Raw genomic sequence first — 15909 nt, forward strand, 5'->3', positions numbered from 1 at the left:
GCATCTCCCTGTGTTGGCAAAGAGTTGAAGCGAGTTTTATTATGGGTGAATGAGACCCCCTTTTCCCTAACAGGAGTCCAATATGGGTGTTAGGATTTTATTTTATCTTTATTTATTTATTAATCATTTTATTGGGGGCTTGTACAACCCTTATCACAATCCATCCGTTCATCCATTGTGTCATGCACATTTGTACATTTGTTGCCATCATCATTTTCAAAACATTTTCTTTCTACTTGATCCCTTGGTATCAGCTTCTCATTTGTCCCCTTCCCCCACCACCCTCCCTCCCTCAAGGACCCTTGATACTTGATAAATTATTATTATTTTTTCATGTCTTACACTGACCGATGTCACTCTTTACCCTCTTTTCTGTTATCCATCTCCCTGGGAGAGGGTTATAGGTAGATCATTTTGATCAGTTCCCCTTTTCTCCCCCCACCTTCCGCTTACCCTCCTGGTATGATTACTCTCAATAATGGTCCTGAGCAGGTTTTCTGTCCTGGATTCCCTCTTATCTGTACCCATGTACAAGCTCTGGTCTAGCCGGATTTGTAAAGTAGAATTGGGGTCGTGATAGTGGGGGTGGAGGAAGCATTAAAGAACTGGAGGAAAGTTGTATGTTTCATTGGTGCTATACTGCACCCTGACTGGCTCGTCTCCTGCCCGCAACCCTTCTGTAAGGGGATGTCCAATTGCCTACAGATGGGCTTTGGGTTTCCACTCCACACTCCCTCTCATTAGCAATGATATGATTTTTTGTTCCTTGATGCTTGATAACAATCCCTTTGACTCCTGATGATCACACAGGCTAGTGTGCTTCTTCCATGTGGGCTTTGCTGCTTCTCAGCTAGATGGCTGCGTGTTTATCATCAAGCTTTTAAGACCCCAGACACTATATCTTTTGATAGCTGGGCACCATCAGCTTTCTTCACCACATTTGCTTATGCACCCGTTTTGTCTTCAGCGATCGTGTCAGGAAGGTAAACATCACAGAATGCCGGATTATTAGAACAAAATATTCTTGCATTGAGAGGAGTACTTGAGTAGAGGCCCAATGTCCATCTGCTACCTTAATATTAAACCTATAAATATAAGTACATAGATCTATTTCCCCATCCCCATATATAAATATATTTACATATGTACATGCCTGTATTTAGACTTCTACAAATGCCCTTTGCCTTCTAGTTCTTTCCTCTATTTCCTTTTACTTCCTCTGGTCCCACAATCATGTTCAGCCTTCATTTGGGTTTCAGTAATTCCTCTCAGTTACATTGCCCTTGGTCAAGTTCTACCAGGCCTCCGGTACCCTCCTTACCTTCGAGTTTAGATCACTTGCTGTTCCCTTATCCCTGGGTTTGTTAACACCACTTCCTTTCTCCCGTCTCCCTCTTTCCCATGTCCCCCAGGAACCTTCGGTGCCATGGTTTTCTCCTCCCGATTCTTTATTCCACCTATCTTATCTAGATGGACATGCAGAGATAATCATATGCACAAAAACAAGACAGAGCAAAACAAAGTAACAGAACAAAACAAAACAACAACAACAAAGAGAGAAAAGCTTATAAATAGTTCAAAAAACGTATAAAAAGTTCACTAGACCTTTACCAGTGTTTTCCGGTCGAGTCTGATGGGGTGCCACACCTTAGTCCCATGACCTGTCCCCACGGTCTGTTTTTGGTATTCTTGGGGACTTGCTTTGCTCCTCTTGCTGCTCTATTGCATGCCCTTAATATTTTGCCTCGGTGTGGTGGGGTCAGATTGGTCACTATTTCCACACTGTATCTCCAGAGTTGTCCCTCGTAGTGCTATGGGTCAGTGAGGGACGTTGTGTCCCTTGGTGGGGCCGGCCCTATGGTCTGCTCTGGGCACTGGCTGCTCTGAGCAGGAATATCATCCTCAGGGTTTGGTGGGCCAGGATGTGCTCCCTTCTTTCCCCCCCCCCCTTTCGTTTGCTCTTTTGTGATTTGATCTGGCATGTCCCTCTCCCAGAGCTGTAGCTTCAGTGCTGTCCTCTGAAGTGAATTCTTCTGTGGGGACAGGGGACTGTCTATGTAGTTGGGATTGGGGCCGGCTCCTCAGACCTCTCTATTGGTTCCCTGCTTCATGCTGGTAGGTTGCATTCACATCTTGGTGCACTGGGTTGAAGTCTGGGCCCTCTTTCCCTGTAGAGATAAAAACTACACTCTCCCCTTCAATATGGGTATTATGTTGACGTTGCTAAGCAGATTCCTTGGTGGTGTAGTAGTTATGTATTGGACTGCAGCTCCACATGGTTGGCAGTTCGAAACCACCAGGTACTCCACAGGAGAAAGACGGGACGTTTAATCCCGTAAACCGCTACAGTCCCAGAAACCCACAGGAGGTCGGGGTGCAGGGTCACTATGAGTCAGTATTGTCTTGATGGCAGTGAGTTTCGAAGTCACCGAGGCTGAGATTTCTTCCTTTGTGATATAGTACTGTTATTATTAATATGCTTTATTCTTTGGAGCAGCTTTGGGTTTATAGAAAAATTGTGTTGAAAAAATAGAGTTCTCACCTGTCTCTTTACCTCACCATTCCTCCCCCACAGGTTGTCCTATTATCGACATCTTGCATTGGTGCATTTGTTGTAATTAATGGGCCAAGGTCCATCAATTAGTTAATAAGGAGCACTGTTATTAACTAAAGTCTGTAGTGTCCATTAGGTTTCCCTCTAAGTTATGCCAAGCCCCACTGGAAAAGGATCCATTTGAACCCGTAAGTTGGGTTTAACAAAATGTGCATTTTGGTTGTTATAATGAATTATGAGTATATTTGAATAAAAAGAATATTTGTTGGAATGCTGCACAAATATTGTGTAGCCATTTTGGCATCACGTTCCTTCTAGCGTCACCTAGTGCAATCCACATGCCCTACACCCCACCCCAAACCTCCCGGTGATACCACCGGCACCAGCAGCTTGTGAACGTGAGCTTAGGCAGGCTGGCTCCAGGAGGTAGCTTCTGTCAGGAGAGCCCTCTTTCTGTAGAGAGTGGAGCAGTGTGGACACCTCGATGGTAGTGTGGATGGAGAATTCATCTCACGCCACACTCCCACTCCCACCCATCCTCCAGCCCCTCCACCTCCAACCACACTCCTTTTCACAATCTAACACCAAACTACTAATGCTGGCTTACCCAAATCCAGGGGCATCAAGAAGGGCTTCTGAGAAACCTGCCCACTAGCACTTTCCTGCTTATCCCATGACTCCTTCAAATCCCAAGAAGATGTTTGCGAGAGGTACAGAGACGTGCAGAGCATCATGAGTGAGTTGTAAGGATCCTTCTCTTGTGACAGTGTGATAAATGACAGGGGAACACCAGGAGAAGATATTGATGCTTCTTCACTCTGCTGGGTGCCACCTTCTATTTCCTGTTTCTAAGAGCTAAATGCTAATTAGGACGTGGATCTAATAAACTCTGCTGCTTTTTAATTATGACTCAACGCAGACATGGGCATTCATTTTGTTGTTATCAGAGGGCCCAGCACAGGGCATGTCATTCCGTGAATTATTTGATTGAAATATTAATTTTGTTCATGGATTATTTCCATTCTAAAGGTACATCCATGGCGCTTTAATAGTATTGATAGCATGTGAATTTTTCTTTATGAGGAAGTACTTTATTAACCAATTCATTTGACCCCAGAGATGTGGTCAGTGTCTTTAGAAGATTCCAGGGACTGGCTATTAAGGAACGTTGTGGTCATGTGGAATGATTGCTGGGCCTGAATTAGGAAGATGTCAATTTTCATTCTGACTGTCCCTCTCTTCCTGGACAAAACTGAGCAAATCACTGCTCTGTGCATCACATTTCCTCATCAATTAAACAGGGCCATTGCCTATTTTTGTATAGGACTTGGGTGAGAATTAAGAGGTGAACATTGGTGGCTAGAAAAACAAATCAAACCCTTAGATTAATCTGACTCCTGCTCTCTGCTCCTGTACACTCGTTGTTGACCATGCTGGAACAAGCTGTCGGATGGGGCACCCGGATGTGGCTGCAGCTTTCTGCCATCAAAACCACCTGGACTCACAGAACTCTTCAGTTTGCCAAGCCTATTACATATTCTTAGTGCTCATTCCACCTCTTTGATTATTCCAACTCTTTGCCATATTTTATTCTCAGTATCCTTTGCCTTCTAAGAGGTTACTTTGTTTTTAATTGCACAGAAGGGCGGGGGTGGGGAAAGCTGTTTGGGGGACATCTAGGTTTGGCTTAAAGATAATGTTCTATATTTATTAAATAACTTTGGGGGTCTTAAAAGCTTGTAATCAGCTGAAATATGACTATTGGTCTCCTCCCATGTAGAGGAAACAAGAGTGAAGGAATCCAAAGATTCATGTCATCACTTAGTCCACAGGACTAATAGCACACACGAACCCGAGCTTCCTCTAGTCTGAGAAGAGCCAGATGGTGCCCAGGTATCACTACCGACTGCTGTGACCAGACATATAGAAGGTCTTGTTAGAATGGGAGAAAAATGTGGAACAAGCTTCAAATTCATAACAAAATACCAGGCCTGATGGGCTGTTGAAGACTGGAGAAGCCCCTGGGATGATAGCCGGAATGTGTGCTTTTATTTACTTCATTAAAGTTTTAGCTATTTTATCAACTTATAATTCACATATCATACAGCTCAATAGTTTAAATGGATTAAGAAGAGCTGTGCAATCATCACCACAATCTATTTTAGTGCACTTCTTACTTGTACTCATTGCTATTAGCTCCCCATTTCCCCCCAACCTCCCCGGCCATAGCACAACCCTGACAAACTACAAATGCAGTTACTGTCTCTACAGATACACCTATCCTGGATGTCATAGAAAGAAATACATACAAAACAGAAACAAAAAAACAGTAACGATAACAAAATGAAACAAAAACCTCAATTGAAAGCAGAAAGTAATAAAACTAGAACAAATTTTAAATGCGTCAAATGGAAGAACAAAGAATAAGGTGTTAAATTTTAACCTAACTACATTTACCTAATCCACATTAGTCCACATTCCAAAGCAGTATGTCCGAAGGTTAGTCACATCTCTGTCAATGGTCAAAGGGGATTCACTATCGTTCATAACTTCTGCAAAGTGGGTGCTCAGAATGTGAGCTGTAATACAATCCCTCCTCCAGTCTTGGGTTTTATTATTTACAATCCTTAGCTCACGCAGGCTGGTGTACTTAGCTGACACATCACTTAGATGACTGCTTGTTTTAAGACAAACTTTTAAGGCCCCAGACACTATTCTTTCTGGGCACCGTCTAATTTCTTCACCACAGTTTGCTATAGCACTTATATCTTCAGTGATCTCTTCATGAAGGCAAGTACCCAGCAGGACCATATCCTACTGGATAGAAGTATTATCCTTAGATTAGAGCTACAATTGCTACAAGCTCCAAATCCATTCATCTATCTATGGTTCAGATGTGTGCCTGGTCCACTTTAGAGACATCATCCTTTTATTGGGGAACATTATAAATCATCTCAATGAGGTATACAGTAATTCTATGGAAGGATCATTAATTTAGCCAATGTTACAGAATTTCAAGTACTATTCAGAAAAGGAACATATAGAACAGCTTTCTAGACTGAAATACATGGACTGTTGATCTGTACAGATCCAAGACTCAAGTGACTGGACACCCTGTATGCAAACCATGTGGGTTGGAAATAGGGGGAAATCTTCAATAGTGCTCATTCACAAAGACAAAAGCATGGGCCTCATAGACTAAGACATGCTAGGGCGCCCTTTAAATCTGGATCTGAAGCCACCTTCCAGCCAAATGACAGATTGGCCTGGAAAATCAACAATAATGACTCTGAGTGGTTTGCTTCTTGGAACAATCAACTATATGAGACCAAATGGACAACATTTGCCCAAAATCACAGATAAGAAAGCAAGTGGAAGCAGGGAAACTGCAGGAAGGCAGGGTGGAAATGAGCAAATGCCGACCCATTGCAGGGATAGCAACTAATGTCACAGACCGAATTGTATATGAATTGTTGATTGGGAAACTAATTTGCCATGTAAACTTTCACTTAAAACAAAACAAAATTTTCAAGAAAATCAAAGCATGTTATCAGTTACATAAGGAAAAGAGCATAGAAAAAATATGCCAAAATGAAAGCAGTGGATATTTGGTCTTTCGAACTTTTCAAATATTCTGTGACCACATATTACTTTATGTTTCCAAAATAATGAGAAAGCAGTAAAACAGAACACAAACAAAAAACCCTACTGTACACCCAATGACTTAACGCCTTTCCCCACCCCATTCCTGGTCCAGAGAGAAACATCTCGTCTTTCTTCTCCAGGACTAACCTGGCCATTTGACTGCTAACCCCATATTTTCTTGACTTCTCAAGGTTCTTGCATTATCAGCAGGTAAAATTTTCCCTCCATATCAAATTTCTCTTCTTCAGTCCAATTTTGTCAGTAGATAAACATGCCCAAGTCCTCTCTGAATCTTAGCAAGTAAACAAACCTCCCCCAATCCCAACTCTGCCTTGGCTTCATTCTAACTCAAACTCGTACTTTCCTTCCGTTCACAACCAAAGTTCTAGAAAGAGAAGTCTGAATTCTCAGGGTTTTCTACTCCTATAAGGAGTTGCAGTCTCTGAAAACCCACCGGAGCAGTTCTACCCTGCCCTACAGGGTTGCTATGAGTCAGCATCAACTCCGTGGCAGTGAGTTTGAGTTTTAGCTAGTCTTTTTCTTTTAAGATTCTTAGGGAGCTCTGTTGGTGGAATGAGTCACACATAGGGCTGCTAACTGCAAAGCTAGCAGTTCAAAACCCCCAGCTGCTCTGAAGGAGAAAGATGGGGCTTTCTATTCCTGTAAAGACTTACAGCCTTGGCAACCAAGAGGGGCGGTGCTATTCTGTCGAATAGGAACATTATGAGTCAGACTTGACTTGTGCTTTAAATCTTGATAAATTAGACTCTACTCAACTACAGGATGCCCCCCCCCTTTAAGATCCTAATGAAGGAACCCTTTTAAAAAGATCTTTATGCAGGATTTCAGCCTTTAGTATGGATTAACAACTCTATGTAAAGAAGGCTAAAATCCTCACAACTGGGTCAGTAGGTAACACCATGACAAATGGAGAAAAAGTTGAAGTCGTCAAGGATTTTGTTTGTTTGGATGGATCCATAATCAATGCGTATGGAAGAAGCAGTCAAGAGATCAAAAGGTGAGTTGCATCAGGGAATTTTGCTGCACAAGACCTCTTTGGAATATTGAAAAGCAAGGATATTAGCAAGCAAGGATTAAGGTGTGCCTGACCCGAGCCATGGTATTTTCAATTGCCTCTTATGCATGTGAAAGTTGGACATTGAACAAAGAAAACTGACAAAAAATGCATGCACCTGAATTATGGTGCTGGCCAAGGATACTGAAAGTACCACAGACTGCTTGCTAATAGGACCCACAAATCTGTCTTGGAAGAAGGATAGCTAGAAGCAAGGATGGCAAGACTTCATTTGAGAGACTTTGGACACGTTTTCAGGAGAGACCAGTCCCTGGAGAAGGCCATCGTGTTTGGTAAAGTGGAGGAGCAGAGAAAATTAGGAAGGCCCACAAGGAGATGGATTGACCCCGTGACTGCAGCAATGAGCTCAAGCATAGGAACTATTGTCAGGATGGCACAGGACCGGAAAGTGTTTCCTTCTGTTGTGCATAAGGTCACTGTAGGTCAGAACCAACTCGATGGCACCTCGCAACACCAAACCACATGAAGTAGCCCTCATTGTGCAGTGGTTGGTGTCCACCTGGCTGTTTGAACCCGAGCACTGCTCCATGGGCGAATAGGGTCACATTCGTCAGAATAGACTCAATGACAATGATTGGTTTTGTTTTTGGTTTTGATCCTTATGTCTCAACCAACGCATTGTGTTGTGGCTTCTGTCTTCTCTCTTATCAAGATCTTCAATCACCTAGTTGCCTCATTGTAATCTTGTCTTCTTGGAAGCATCTCTTCCCTTGCCCCCTAACAAGAGAAACTGACCCCAGCTGAGGTGAGGCTCCTTCAGAAGAAGTGGTTTTTAAGATGTGCACATAAGGGAGTGATCTATGGATCATAAACATTAGGCAGGCACACCACCTCATCTGCTTGGGAGAGGCCCTTACCTTTTTTATGATTTTACATTTTATTTCACATTTCCTCCCCTTCCATCCAGGACCTTTTACTGTGCTCCTCGGCTGAGCCAGTAGTAGTGGTAGGAGGCACCATCTAGTTCTGCTCAGCTGAGGATGATGGAAGCTGAGGCTCACATAGCACAATAGGCCTTTGGACGAATTATTTCTGTGTATCTTTGCTTTCTGCTGCTCTTCTTTGCTTTAGACTAGAGAGACCAACAATTGCACCTTCGATGGCTGTATACAGGTGTTTAAGACTTAAGTTGCCACTTGCCAAATTAGAATGCAGAACATATTCTTTGTGGACTCTTTACTGCAAATTGATTTCAATGTTCCTGGAAACTATAGCCCTGGGCTCCCAGACCTAACAACTAATTCCTCCAGGGTGTTGGGTTATAGCTAAGGAATTTAATAGCTTTGCTACATATGTGCTCTTCTATATCCATGGCAGTATTTGCAGCATACTTTACTACAGATGTAAAAATATCTTGTCAGACCTGTCTAGAGGGAGCTTCAAAAATTTTTTTATTATATCTTCATTTCATTTTCCATGAAACTTGTAAAGCCCTTCTAGTGCCTTCCTTTGTCTTGGTCATTTTGTAATTATTTATCCCTATTGTGTATAACTTTCCCTTCACCCAAGTTAATATGTTTCTCCCTCTCCTTAGTCACTTACTCTCTCTTCTCCTCTCACTCCTGGTAACCATCAAAGATTTTTTTTTCCTGTGTGAAAACTATTCCTTGAATATTTATCATCATGGTCTCATAGAATATTTATCATTTCCCGACTGACTAATTTTACGCAGCATAATGTCATCCAGGTTCATCCATGTTATGAGGTACTTCATAGATTCATCATCGTGCTGTTGTTCCTCTTGCAGCTTTATCGTTTCACTCTGTATTATATCCCATTGTGGGTATGTATTCTTTCTCATTTTTGATTTTTTGGGTGATAGGCACCTAGGATATTTCCATCGCTTGGCTCTTGTGAAGAGTGCGTCAGTGAATATAGTGTGTATCCATCTACTGACGTCACAGCTCTTTGTTCTGTGGGCTATGTAGAAGGACATCATGTTTGGTAAATTAGAGGGGCGGCAAAAAAGAGGAAGGCCCTGGCGGAGTTGAACGGACCCGGGTTCTGCATCGTGGGCTCCAGCTTAGGAGCGATTGTGAGGATGCCGCCGGACCTGACAGTCGTTCCTTCCGTTGTGCGCAGGTTACTAAGGAACTGAACCGACTTCATGGCACCTAACAACAACAATGGCTCACATGCCCAGTAATAGGATTGTGACCCCTTTCCGGGTTGTCAGCAATGGTTGCTGGGCGCCATCTGGTCCTTCTGGGCTCAATGTCATGGAGGTCAAGGTTTACATGGTCCCTTCATCCTTTGGACTGATTGTTTCCATGCGTCTTTGATTTCCTTCACTCTTCTAGATGAGGAGAGATCAATGCGTGCACCTCAGATGGCCATCTTTTTGAATTTCTTAAAAGAGGTGCTAACTGTTTTCCACAGTGACTGCACCATCTACAATCTCACCATCAGTGTGAAGGGTCCAGTTGTCATGCTTCTGCCAGCCTTTGCTGTTTGATGAACTTTACTATTAATCCGGTGGTGCTAATTTTTATTGCCATATAATAATACTCTATTCTATGAACATATATGAAGTAAAAATATGGTTACAAAATATCAAAATGTGAAGCAATTTTTTTTTATCAACCTAGCCAACATGTAAGTCTACACTTCTGAAGTTGGTGTTTCCATCTCTTTAATCCTTTCCTGAAGAATTCTGTGGCCTTTGATTTACAACATGTAAACATAGGAGTTTTGGCATTTCCAAGGAATTAAACTTTGTCATGTTTTTGAGTTGTGGTAACAAAAGGAAATCTGAATGGGCAAAATCAGGACTGTATGGTGGATTGGATAACATTTCCCAGTGAAATTCTCTAGGACAGCCATACTACCCTGGAAGAATGAACAGATGCACTCTTGTTATTGGGGGAGGGGGGGCTGGGGATCTCTGGCACAACTCTCCTGGCCGTTTTTCTCACCAATACAATTTTACAATTTCTTAAAACATGTTCAGAATTTAAGCTCTGCTACCATTCCCTCCTTTGGAATTGGATTTTATTGTTTACAATGCTTGGATCACACAGGCTGGTATGAGAAGCCATTGTGTTGATTGGACTTTTATTTGAAGGTTCCATAACGAGATTAAGACAAATGTATTCCTGAGAGAATTGTCTGCTGCCACCCAGTGACTACAGAGACGTGTGCGAACCCGTTTTGTCAGGGATAAAGTCATGCATATGTGTACTGGACCTTAGTTGCAATGCTTTTCTTACTTACCCTCATACCACAGTTAATTTATCTGTTAGTGGGGATTTGGTTTGTTTCCAGTGGGCTGCTTTGAGGCTTTAACTATCTTGTATATTTCTTATGTGACTCATGTACAAGAGTTTTCTAGGTTGTAAATCCTGGAATGAAATGGTCTGATACACATATCTGAAGGCACATATATATAGATATCTTCAACTCCACCAGATAATGCCAAACTATTTTCCAAAGTAGATGTAGCAATTTACATCTCACCATGAGAGTTGAGAATTCTCACTTTTCTGCATCTTTGCTACCATGTGGTATTGTTGGGCTTTAATTTTTTTTAAAACCAACATTATTGGTATGTAGTGGTGTTTCATTGTGGTTTTAGTTTGTACTTCTGTTCTGGAAATAAATTGAATATCTTTCCTATGTTTATTGGTCATCTGTATTTCCTCTTTGGTGACGTACTTGCTCAAGTCTTTTTCATTTTCCTCCTGGATTGTTTGTCTCTGTAATACTACTAGTAACATTCCTGAATGTATGCTGAATGCATCGTTTTGACCATGTGCATTTAAAATAATACCATACTACAAAATAGTATAATAAAAATAATAAAATAGTATGTTATATAAAATACAATAGTTTGGGAACAACTTGAAGATTTGTTGATTATAGTACGTTGGTACTGTTTAGTACTAATGAATAAATAGAGAAAAATGTTTGGAAAGACAAATATCTCAGCATGTTACTTCAAATTAATCCTGTCCTTCCCTTCTTCTGTTCAGGTGTCATTATTGTCCCCAGTGCTGGTGTTGGTATTGTCCTGGGAGGCTACATTATAAAAAAATTGAAACTTGGAGCAAGAGAATCTGCAAAACTAGCAATGATCTGCAGTGGTGTGTCTTTACTCTGTTTTTCCACCCTCTTTATTGTTGGCTGTGAAAGCATTAATCTAGGAGGCATAAACATCCCTTATACAACTGGGTAAGTACCGTTGAAAAGCCACTTCCTGATAATTTAAGGGTAATGTTCTGAGGTATATATATATAATATATGACTGGTCAGACCTGTGTCCACCTCGCGCCTCTCGTGCGCACCGTTGAAAAGCCACTTCATGATAATTTAAGGGTAACGTTCTGAGGTGTGTGTATATATATATATAATATATGACTGGTCAGACCTGTGTCCACCCCGCGCCTCTCGTGCGCACCGTTGAAAAGCCACTTCCTGATACTTTAAGGGTCACGTTCTGAGGTGTATATATATATACACCAGTCATATATATATATGACTGGTCAGACCTGTGTCCACCCGGCGCCTCTTGTGCTCAGCATGTGTGCTTGGAGCTTGCATGCACTCTTGGAGGACAGAGGCCATGATCTCTCTTTCTTTTCTGGATTTTTTGACCTTTAAAGGATACCTTCCATGACATTTTGATTACAGCAAACAGAGATGAAATGTTTGATGAATTAATGAAAGTTTTCCTTTTTCTCCCCATTGTAATGTTTACACTAGGCAAGCCATTCCCATATGCTAAAAATATAAAATTTAACGAAACTTCAATGAGCAGTAACAAGTCTGTCCTTCATCTGCCTACTTTCCCTAGCCTCTTATCCACAGGAAACCACTCTTCTTCATTTCTTGCTTATCCTTCCAGGGCTACTTCATCCGTGTATAATACATGATGAACATGCATCTTACATTTTCCCTGTTTTGTATCCAAAGGATAGCATTCTTTATATAATTTTATAAGCCTTTAAAATAGCAATAATATGGTAGATACCTTTCTGTATTAATAATAATAGTAAATAGACTAGGTAACTTTTATGTTGACAGTTCTATATGCCAGGGACTTTTCTAAATGCTTTATTATCTATTCATTTATCCTCTAGGTAATTACATAAGGAAGGAACTAGCATTACTAAAATTTTCCAGAAGGTAAAACAGATGTGCACTTCCAGTTACTTAGTGGAATGCTGGTATATGGTTAAAAATAGCTCTGCAAGGAGAAACGGCCTCCTTTCCAACCTTTGCCCATTTCTGTGGTATAAATACTCCTGCCATAGTTAATTTCAAGCTAACAATGTGAAGATACTGAACACTGAGTTGAGAGGAAATCCTCAGATGGACACCGTTGTGTAGTACTTATGTCTATTGTATCTATGTGATATGTGTATTCTATCATAGACATAAGTCATCTAGTATGTAGATATTGTTCGATAAGCTGTTGTTGGCTGTCCTGAAGTTGGCTCGGAATCTCGATGTCTGTGTATAACAAAATGATACATTGCCCAATCTGGCCCAATCTGCATGGTGGTTGGTATGTTTGACTCATTGTTAGATCTCTATTACCAAACCCAAACCCAACCCTGCCGTCAAGCCAATTCTGACTCACAGTGAGACTCCATGTAGGAATGCTAAGACTGTAAATCTTTACAGGAGCAGACGGCCTCATCCTTCTTTCTCAGAATAGCGGGGGTTATCGGCCCAGTGCCTAACCCACAGGGCCACCAGGGCTCCTTAGAAAATTGTAAAACAATCAGAAGAGGATGCATTTTGAGTGTTTATTTAATCGTTCGCTTATGTAGCTTTTAATAGTTCCGTACTTCCATACAGGAGCCCTGGTGGCGTGTGTGGTTACGTGTTGGGCCAACCTTGTAGGGAGCAGTTCGAACCCACCAGCTGCTTGCTCCTTGGGAGCGAGACCTGGCTTTCTCCTCCCGGGAACAGCCACAGTCTCAGACGCGCCCAGAGGCAATTCTACCCTGCCCTCCGGGGTTGCTAAGAGCCGGAAACGACTCCGTGGTAGTGAGTTTGAGTTTTCATGAGTTCCTAAATACTATTTGGTCAAATCTCAGAAAATTTAGTAGTTGCATCTCATTATCCAGGGTGGTAGCCTCTCGCCCAGTGCTGCATCAAGCCCAGGACTTAACCCCAGGCCATCTGGTTACAGAGGCCTGGCCTGTAAGCTCGACTTTTCAGCCACAGTATATCGTTTAGTCCCTTCACTCCATGGGGTAATTTAGCCAATCTCCAGCTCATGGGCAGTTGGGTCATTTCCAATCTTTAGTTATTAAAACCAGTGCTGCAACAAATAACTTCATGCATATTAGTATTTTCAGTAGACTATGTTTGCAGGCTAAACCCCCGAAGTGGAATTGCCACAATTATTGCCAAATTGCTTCCACAGGTATTATATCAAACTTTACCTCTAGCAGTAAGCGAGCCCAGTACCCATTTCCCCATTGCCTTGCCAATGAAGGGCAGAGGACTCTTCTTTGACAGATATAAAACCCTGGGCTTCTCTTTCTTAGGTGCATGCATGGTGAGGCGCCACTTTGAGTGTTTGGTGCAAACCAAGGTTTTAGCTTTTGTTTCCTTTAGATTCCCCCATGGAGTTTTAAGTTATAAACTGTTCCATTTGGAATTGGAATAAGGAAAGCTTCATTTTCATTAGAATGCTAGGGTAACGATTCAAGCAACCAATAACCAATCAAATAAAAGCATAACCCAGTGTATATCAGAGCTTATTTAGATTACAGAATTTGGTAATTTGCCTTGAGAACTATTTTTTTTAACTGTTTATAAAACGACAGCATGCATGAGGTATGTGATATGGGAAACACTTTTTTAAACAGGAAGGCAGTACAGAATAATGGTAAGAACATAGGTTCTTGAGTTGGATCTGAGTTTGGATCTTACCTCTGCCTTGGCTGTTTTATTAATTCTAAGCCTCCATTTATAAAATGGAGGGGAGGAAAATGGAACCTACCTTTGACCCTGCTTGTGACATGTCTGTCTCAGGGAGGACTGCTGGCTCTGGGGCCGGGCCTGTTCTTGAGCCCAGGTTAGAGCCCAGGTGACACAACGAGGAAGGAGGGGTGCAAACTGGGTTTCTCTGGGCACCTAGGGTCTGATTGCCATTGTGTCTGAGCCTCATGAATTTCTGAAAGCAAGGGCTTTTACTTCCAGTTTCTACCTAAAGTAGTTCTGTAGCATGAAACCAACTCTAGCATGAAAATGTGCAGAAAATGGTGTGTTACCCCCGCCCCCAGAAGAATGCACTTCAGAGGACAGCCCTGAAGCTACAGTTCAGGAAGAGGGGCCCGTCTGATCAGAGCACACAGGAGCAAACAAAGAGGGAAGGAGAGAGGGTAGAACACATCCTGGCCCATCAAGCCCAAAGTCTATATTCCCACTGAGAGCACCCAATGCACAGAGAGGACCAGCCCCACCGAGAGACATGACGTCCCTCACTGACCCAAAGCACTTCGAGGGATAACACCGGATGCACAGTGCAGAAATTGTGCCCGATCTGACTCCACTATTCTGGGGGAAAACGCTAAGGACGTGCATGCAACAGTGCGGCAAGGGGAGCAAAGCAATGAAGTCCCCAGGGAATACCAAAAATAGACTTAGGGGCCAGACTCCATCAGAAAACACTCCTAAAGGTCCACAAGCAGACCTTGAACTATTTATAGGGTTTTCTCTTTTTTGGTCCTATTTTTGGTTGATGTTGTTTGGTTTTCTTTTGTTGTTTTGTTTCACTTTCTCTTTTGTTGGTACTTCTTATTGTCTCTTCATGTCTATCTACATAAGATAGGTGAGATAAACAATCCGGAGGAGAAAACAACAGACCAACGGTTCCAAGGGTACATGGCGGGGAAAGGAAGTGGGTGTTAACAAACCCAGGGACAAGGAGACAACAAGTGATGGTGTAGGATACCTGGTAGGGCTTGATCAAGGGCAATGTACCTGAGAGGAATTACTGAAACCTTAATGAAGGCCAAACATGATAGTGGGACAAGAGAAAAGTAAAAGGAAATAGAGGGGGGAAAAAAGTCAAAGGAAATAGAGGAAAGAACTAGAAGGCAAAGGACATTTATAGAGATCTAAATACAGGTGTGTACATATGTAAATATATTTATATATAACGATAGGAAAATATATCTGTGTACATATATTTATAGATTTAATATTAAGGTAGCAGATGGACATTGGGCCTCTACTCAAGTACTCTGTCAATGAAAGAATACTCTGTTCTAATAACCTGGCATTCTGGATGCTCACCTTCCCGACACAATCACTGAAGACAAAATGGGTTCATAAGCAAATGTGGCGAAGAAAACTGATGGTGCCCGGCTATCAAAAGATATAGCATCTGGGGTCTTAAAGGCTTGAAAATAATCAAGTGGCCATCTAGCTGAGAAGCAACAAAGCCCACATGAAAGAAGCACACCAGGCTGTGTGATTATGAGGTGTCTATGGGATCAGGTATCAGGCATCAAAGACCCAGAACAAAAAATCCTATCCTTGTGAATGAAGGGGAGTGCAGAGTAGAGACCAAAGTCCATCTGTAGGCAATTGGACATCCCCTTACAGAAGGGTCACCAGGAAGAGACAAGTCAGTCAGGGTGCAGTATAGCAC

The 15909-nt window shown here is 42.0% G+C and overlaps 1 protein-coding gene across 1 annotated transcript in view; it reads left to right on the forward strand.

Annotated features, from left to right (window-relative positions):
- The window catches only part of SLCO5A1 (solute carrier organic anion transporter family member 5A1), a 172160-nt gene that overhangs the window by 130627 nt on the left and 25624 nt on the right, over positions 1 to 15909 (forward strand). The window contains exon 5 of the mRNA XM_004697747.1: positions 11267 to 11465. Within this exon, the coding sequence (XP_004697804.1) occupies positions 11267 to 11465 (199 nt within the window). The remainder of the gene's footprint in view (positions 1 to 11266; positions 11466 to 15909) is intronic.

The sequence above is a fragment of the Echinops telfairi genome, unplaced genomic scaffold (assembly GCF_000313985.2).
Source record: "Echinops telfairi isolate 266 unplaced genomic scaffold, ASM31398v2 ScPeMD7_1;HRSCAF=3_0, whole genome shotgun sequence".
In the NCBI taxonomy this organism is placed as follows: Eukaryota; Metazoa; Chordata; class Mammalia; order Afrosoricida; family Tenrecidae; genus Echinops; species Echinops telfairi.